This window comes from Psammomys obesus, unplaced genomic scaffold (assembly GCF_907164565.1).
Source record: "Psammomys obesus unplaced genomic scaffold, mPsaObe1.curated_primary_1811, whole genome shotgun sequence".
Taxonomy (NCBI): Eukaryota; Metazoa; Chordata; class Mammalia; order Rodentia; family Muridae; genus Psammomys; species Psammomys obesus.
This window is the reverse complement of record NW_026592510.1, coordinates 18,205,154-18,211,577: the sequence shown is the minus strand read 5'-3', so window position 1 is coordinate 18,211,577 and position 6,424 is coordinate 18,205,154. Positions and strand designations below refer to the sequence as shown.

At 46.8% G+C, this 6,424-nt stretch overlaps 1 protein-coding gene across 1 annotated transcript; it reads left to right on the top strand.

The window, feature by feature from the left end:
* The first annotated feature begins 607 nt into the window (after positions 1-607).
* On the top strand, positions 608-5,133 carry CUNH9orf40 (chromosome unknown C9orf40 homolog). Its single transcript, XM_055613912.1, has 2 exons — positions 608-1,051; positions 3,972-5,133. The coding sequence occupies exons 1-2, from the start codon at positions 695-697 to the stop codon at positions 4,125-4,127; spliced, it is 513 nt and encodes a 170-aa protein (XP_055469887.1). The 5' UTR covers positions 608-694; the 3' UTR covers positions 4,128-5,133.
* Positions 5,134-6,424: the final 1,291 nt, after the last annotated feature.

The window sequence follows — 6,424 nt, the reverse complement described above, 5'->3', positions numbered from 1 at the left end:
CCAAGATGGTTATGCACGCACGTGGTGAACATGTTAGGTGAGGGGTTGTGTAAATAAAAGACACACACACACACACACACAAACGCATGTATTTTTTTTTTTTAATTTTAATATTACGATTCTCAGTACCTATCAGCTACAACAGATCTTCCTTGCTCTAGAAGATTGTTTCTTCGGGGTACTTATGGCCTTACTTTCTTCCTTAGTTTCGTTTGGTTACTACTTTACCCATTTTTCTTCTCCAGGGGATTGAACCTACGGCCTTGGGCATGGTAGGCAGGCCCTCTATCCTTGGAATGCCGCGGGCCGCTGCAAAGCGGGGCCTCGGGCTAAGCAATCACCTCGGCCGCACTACTTCCGGCGCCGGGAGCACCCGCGGGTACACGAAAGCCGCCAGGAGGTAGCAGCAGAGGCCGCAACGCGCCTTCTGCAAGCTAAACCCGTCCCGACGCTCCGGCGCGCACTTCCGGTCGCAAAGGCGCTCGGGAACGGGAGCCGCGAGCTCCCACCAACCAGCGGCCGCGCCGGGCCGCTGCGTGTGCGCGCGCATCACGGCGCAGGTTCGAATCTCCGGCGCTGCGCCGCGGCTCGCCAACGTCTCGGCCGCCCTCGGGCCGCCCCAGCCCGCGGCTCCGCGGCACCGCGCCGCCCTCCGCCCTCCCGCCGCAGTCCGCGCGCCGCCCACCGACGGCCCATGGCCAAGCGGCGTGCGGCCGAGCCGCTTGCGTTCCGCGTGCCGTGGAAGCGGCTCCTGCTCGGCGACCTCCCCGAAGACCCTCCTCTCTGGCTTCCGCCGTCTGGGGTGTCCCGGCCCCGAAAGCGCCAGGGGGACGCGGGGACCATGGCGGAGCCGGCGGCTGCACCCCGCAAGCGGCGCGGAGGCGGGGACGGCGGTCAGGAGCTGCAGGGCCGGGGCCTGGAGCCGGGAGAGCCACCCCCGGGCCAGCAGGAGGAAGCCCGGGTCAGCCTGGCCCCGGGCGGCGGCGGCGGCGGCGGCGATCGGCTGGACAGCGCGGGCAGTCCGCAGGGAGTCGACGGGGCGCACGACCAGGTGGGTCCGACGGGCAGGAGCAGAGGCTGAAGACCTCTGTGGTCTGAAGACCCGTGGTCCAGAGGGTCACCTCAGTCACAGAAGGGGACGGCGATTGTTGTAGAACTTGGGGCAGGGTAAAGAAGCAAGAGTAATTCTCAGGACTGGCCGAACTCCTCGCAACCATCCTGGAATGCATCTACCCAGTGGTTTTTTTTTTTTTTTTTTCTTTAATCACTGGAGTCTAGTGTCTTAAGTGTAAACAATCATGCAAAATAATTGAGATTCTTTTGCCGTTGTGTTTTTTTTTTTTTTTTTTTTTTTTTTTGGGAAAATCTGATAAGATAATGGAAATTTTTTAGTTGGAAACGGTTTTCCCCCGGTGGTTGTGAGAAATGTTCTTCGTTTTGTTTTGTTTTTTCAAGACAGGTTTCTCTGTGTAGCCTTGGCTGTCCTGGACTTGCTTTGTAGAGCGGGCTGGCCTCGAACTCACAAGGGTCCGATTGCCCCTGCCTCCCTGAGTGCTGGGCCTAAAGGCGTGCGCCACCACTCCTGGCTTTGTTTTGACACAGGGTTTCTCTGTGCTGCCCTGGCTGTCCTGGACCTGGCTGGCCTCGAACTCATATGCACCTGCCGCTGTCTTAATAGTGCTAGGATTAAAGGTGTATGGAGAAATTATCTTCAAATACTACAGTGACTGTTTCTAGGTGAAGTTACAAATTGTAAATATCTTGTTTTCCTGAAAGCCAGAAAACATGGGCATTACCTAGCCGTTTTTTTTCAGATTACTGTTAGAAGTTCAAAACCAGCTTCCTTAAAACAGAATCATAGTCTCTTCCAGAAGTCCTGGATAGAGAGACAGAAGCTTTATAGGGCAAAACCTTTCTCTTCTGACCATGTTTGGCAAGCCATCCATTTGCAGCTTTTTTTTTCCCTACGAGACTATGCTGTGTGGGATGTTGTAGCTGCAGTCTATCTATAGGGGCACAAGTGATGAGAGAGTGACAGATTAGCCAAGGGGAGCTTTTGATAGCCAACACCACACCTGCTTGAACCCTCCCTGCTGCACACAGTTGGCTACATCTGATAGATCTTACCTTGTGCTAGCTGCTGCCAGCAGAGGACCTTGAGGACTAGGGATGTTCTGTTACGTCTGCTCTGAGAGTTTCTTCTCTTCTGTAGAAGATACGAATTGTCCATCTTTCTTACCTCCAAAGATAGTTTCGTTGTAAGGGCTAATCGTCCAGGAGAAAAGGATATAACAAAAAGCAAACTGACATCAGTGTCTGCCTGATTTCTGCTTGCACAGATAAGGGTTTCATCCTTGCCCTAACCCCATGGTCTCCTGTAGCTTTCGAAAGCTTTCCCCGCTCTCCACTTTGCTTCTGGCCTCTGAGCATTGCTGTGCAGCCACTTTTGAACAGTGCTTAGAAGTGTAAGAGACACTGTTAATTTTGGGAAGAAAATGCCTTATACCAGTAAGTTTTGAAATGTTGAAGCAGTATTTTGGCTATGTTGGGTTAAATAAGATTAAAGTTTATGTCACTTGTTTCTTTTTCCTTGTTATCATTAGAGCGGTAAGTACGGGTGAGTTTCCGGTGAACAGTGTTGTTATTGGAGCAAGCGTAAACTTAACACAGTGTAGGAGACATTGATCTGGGAAGAGTGTTCAGGTTGAGAACTACCACCCATCAGTCTGTGGCGCTCCAGAGCTGCTCTCTTTGCACAGGGTATTTTGAGGATGTTGCGCCAGTTTTAACTTGTCTACTTACAATAATTTTGTAGTCATCTAGGGTGAACTTTCTGCTTTAAGGGGTCAAGCACGTTTGGCTTGGAAGACCTATTTACCAAGAAAGTGTACCAATGGCAGTTCAGTGTTTTTCACTTTATCGTGTTTTTACCCCAAACTTTATAGAAGGTCATGAAATATTTTAGCCTGTTTGTTAGTCTTAATACTAAGTGCCAGGGAAAACAAAAGTAGATTATAAAGGTGTGTGTGTGTGTGTATTTTGTGTATTTTTTCTCATATATCTCACTGAAACTTAACACTGGCTGCTTTTCCAGAGGGCCAGAGTGCAGTTCCCCAAACCCACATAGTGGCTCTTTCTCTAAACGAAGTGACTCTTAAGAGGGGATCGCATGCCCTCTTCTGGAGTCCTCAGGCACTGCATGCCCAGAGTACACAGATGGACATCCGGCAAAACACCCACATAGAAGTAAAAATTTTAAAGCAATACAATTTTTTGGAAAAGATGCTACTGAAGGAAATCGCCTCCCTTTTTTTCTGTTTTTGGTTTTTTTTTTTCGAGACAGGGTTTCCCTGTGTCGTCTTGGCCGTCCTGGCCTTCCGTTGTAGACCAGGCTGGCCTGGTCAGATCTGCCTTTCTCTGCCTCCCTGAGTGCCAGGGTTACAGGTGTGCACTACTGCGCCCTGCTGCTCTGAAAGAAATTCTTTCGAAATCAAACTGTTAGCAAATACAAGCCACAGATGGGTATGTGAAGTGCTTCGAAACTATTTGTTGAAAATGGAAAAGTCTGTGTAAAGTATATTTGAGTTTATTTTTTAAACAAGGAATTAAAAAGTAGTTATTGGGCTGGCAAGAAACACCCCTGCTGCCAAACCTGAGGCCTTGAGTTCAGTCCCTGGAACTTCCAGGGTAGAGGGGGAATCCTGCCGCCTGGAAGTTGTCCTCTGACCTCTGTCATGGTGGGTGCCACTACTAAATAGATGAATGTAAATGGAAAGAAAAAAAAATATATATATAGTTATCTTTTTGATTCGAGACAAGGTAGTCCAGGCTGGCTTTAAACTTACAGCTCCTCCGCTCAGCCTTCTTAGTGCTGCAGTTCTGCTTGTGTCAACCTGTGCACGCGTGCACTTGTGTTGGGAGGCGGGGGTGTCGTTTTCTACGTCAGTGATATCTTTCTGCTTTCTTTAAAGCACAGCGAAGAGTTTTGGCAGTATAACACATTCCAGTACTGGAGGAACCCTCTCCCGCCCATCGACCTGGCAGCTCTTGAAGACGTGAGCGCAGACATCCTGGCAGGACCACTTCAGGACAAGAATGACGGAGTTGAGATTGACATGGAGTCCTGACAGACAGAAAGAGTATGAGGAGACCCAAAGGGAAAGTGATTTTCCATACTTGACATGATACTGTTTTTCAAACCTGAAAAATGAGGAAGAGTTTTGAGGCTAAACAACTGACTCTCCTAATGGAGATTTGTCAAGGAAACACAGTACAGCTGGAGACAAAATACTTTGTGTCTGCATTTTTAATGAAAAAAAAAAAAAGATTTATTCGTGCTCTGACTTTGAAGGCATTTATCTTGGAAAAAGGGGTTATGGCGGTTTTAGAGGAAACACTCAGACCTTCCTGTCTTGTTCTGTCAGGTGTTTGCACCAGAAAGCTTATTTGTGGTACATGGAATGTGTACATTTATCCAGCTGATGTGAATAAAATGCTTGCTGCCTGGCTCCCTTGGTTGAACAAATAGACTTGAGTATCTATGCAAATTTAAAAGATGGGATTGTTAAGGAAGGCTAATACTGCTTTAAGAGAGTGTAAATTTAAACTAGTGAGAATTTCCACTTGGGGAGCTTGTTTTAACTTTCAGTATCTGCTGTTTATTAAAATACTACAGCCAATGGACCCAGCCAAAAAAATGGATCAAGAGCAGTAGGAAGCACATGCCTGCCCCTCCTTCCCTTTTCTGACACAAAAGGAAAGAAGTGATACCTTCAGTTTATTGATTTTTGTTTTGAGGACATTTTTGTTACTGTTGATTACTCTAGACCTGTAGTTCTCAACACTGATAGCACTTTACCCATCTCTGCTTGAGCCTCACCCTCAAGAGATTTCATTCAGTGATTCGAACATGACTTTACACGTAGGTTTTTGCGCTGATGCTGTATTCCTGTGCTGTGCAGGCAGGGCCAGAGCCACTAGACTAGTAGCTTTTCCTGTTTAAAGGAGACCCTAGTGTGAGCTGAAGCAATGCTGTTGATTACTTTTGTTTTTATCTTGCTGTGTTATTTGATTTGTCCCCACTAAGTTATTATGTTAGTTTTATTGTTAATAAAGTACACTGTTTATGTTTGAGTTATGTATCATGACTAATTTTTGTATTGCATTCAGAATGGTGGCTTTGTTACTAAATAATTTTGTCTGCATTTGTGTATTTTTGACATTAAATCCAATCCAAAATTCGGAAAAGATAGTTGATACCAACAAGAGGAAAACTGAGAAATAATAAATAGTATCTACCTCAGAGTGATTTCTTTTTAACATTTTATGTTTAATCAGCACACCTGGCATTTCCATTCATGCTTTTGCTTTGGCTGGTCCCCAGCCCCCTCTGCCTGCTCAGGCTTCCCTGATGCTCTTTTTGTCTACAGGACTCTACTGCATGTCACTGTTCTTTCAGCCTCTTTACCCTTCTTGGACCTTGTCTTACTGCCTTTTCCTCTTGTGATGAAATACTCTGACAAAGCAGCTAAGGGCAGTAAAGGTCACTGTTGGCCATGGTCCACCACGGGGAAGGTCTAGTAACAAGAACTGGTCACACTGCAGCCATTGTCAAGCAGGAGGCGATAAATGCACATGTACGACCAGCCAGCCTTTTAAAATTATACCTTTATTCGTGTGTATCACTGCATGGTGCTCAGTGAACAACCTGAGAGTTGGTCCTCTCCACTGTGTGGTTTGGAAGCAAGTACCTTTACCTGCTGAGCCAGCTCACTGGCCCTCACCTCTTTATCTAGTCCAGGATTCCAGCATAAGGAATAGTTCCACCCACAGGGGCAAGACCTATGTAATTAGGATCAAAATAATACCTCACAGGTGTGCCGGGGTCCATCTTCCAGGTGACTGTAGCTCTTGTTAATACCATCAAAGACCTAGAGTTTCATGACTCAGGCCTACGCCTCACCCCTCACGAATGTAGCTAGAAGCAGATCCTTAGGACGTTTGGTATTTGTTTTTCTGAACTTGGGTGACCACCTTAGTGGTTTCCACTCCATACGTTTTTTTCCTACAACTTTTTGGTTGAGTAAAATTTGGTGGCGTATGCACCACATTTTCTTTATGTGCTGATAGGCAGTGAGGCTGATTTTCATTTGCTCCTGTGGTGACCAGAGCAGGAAAAAATACGGATGCACGCTTATCCCTGGTGGGATATAGGAACCTTTGGATACGTTCCTAGAAATTGTATAGCTGGGTCATGTTTTATTTTTAGTTTAGGGCTTTTTGTTTTTGGAGGACTTCACACTGACATGGTCACTGCACGAGTTTACCCTCCCAGGAGCAGTAAGAGGTCCTCTTTTTTTCCAGTTTTCTCCAGCATTTGTTGGCTTTTTTTGAGAGTCTCTGTATAGCTGGCTGTCTTAGAACT

What these genes read in the sequence shown, in the direction of transcription:
- CUNH9orf40 (XM_055613912.1), top strand. Translation starts at nt 695, where the DNA reads ATGGCCAAGCGGCGTGCGGCCGAGCCGCTTGCGTTCCGCGTGCCGTGG. An exon ending in TCGACGGGGCGCACGACCAG is followed by an intron (nt 1,052 to 3,971) that starts GTGGGTCCGACG and finishes CTTTCTTTAAAG; the next exon opens with CACAGCGAAGAGTTTTGGCA.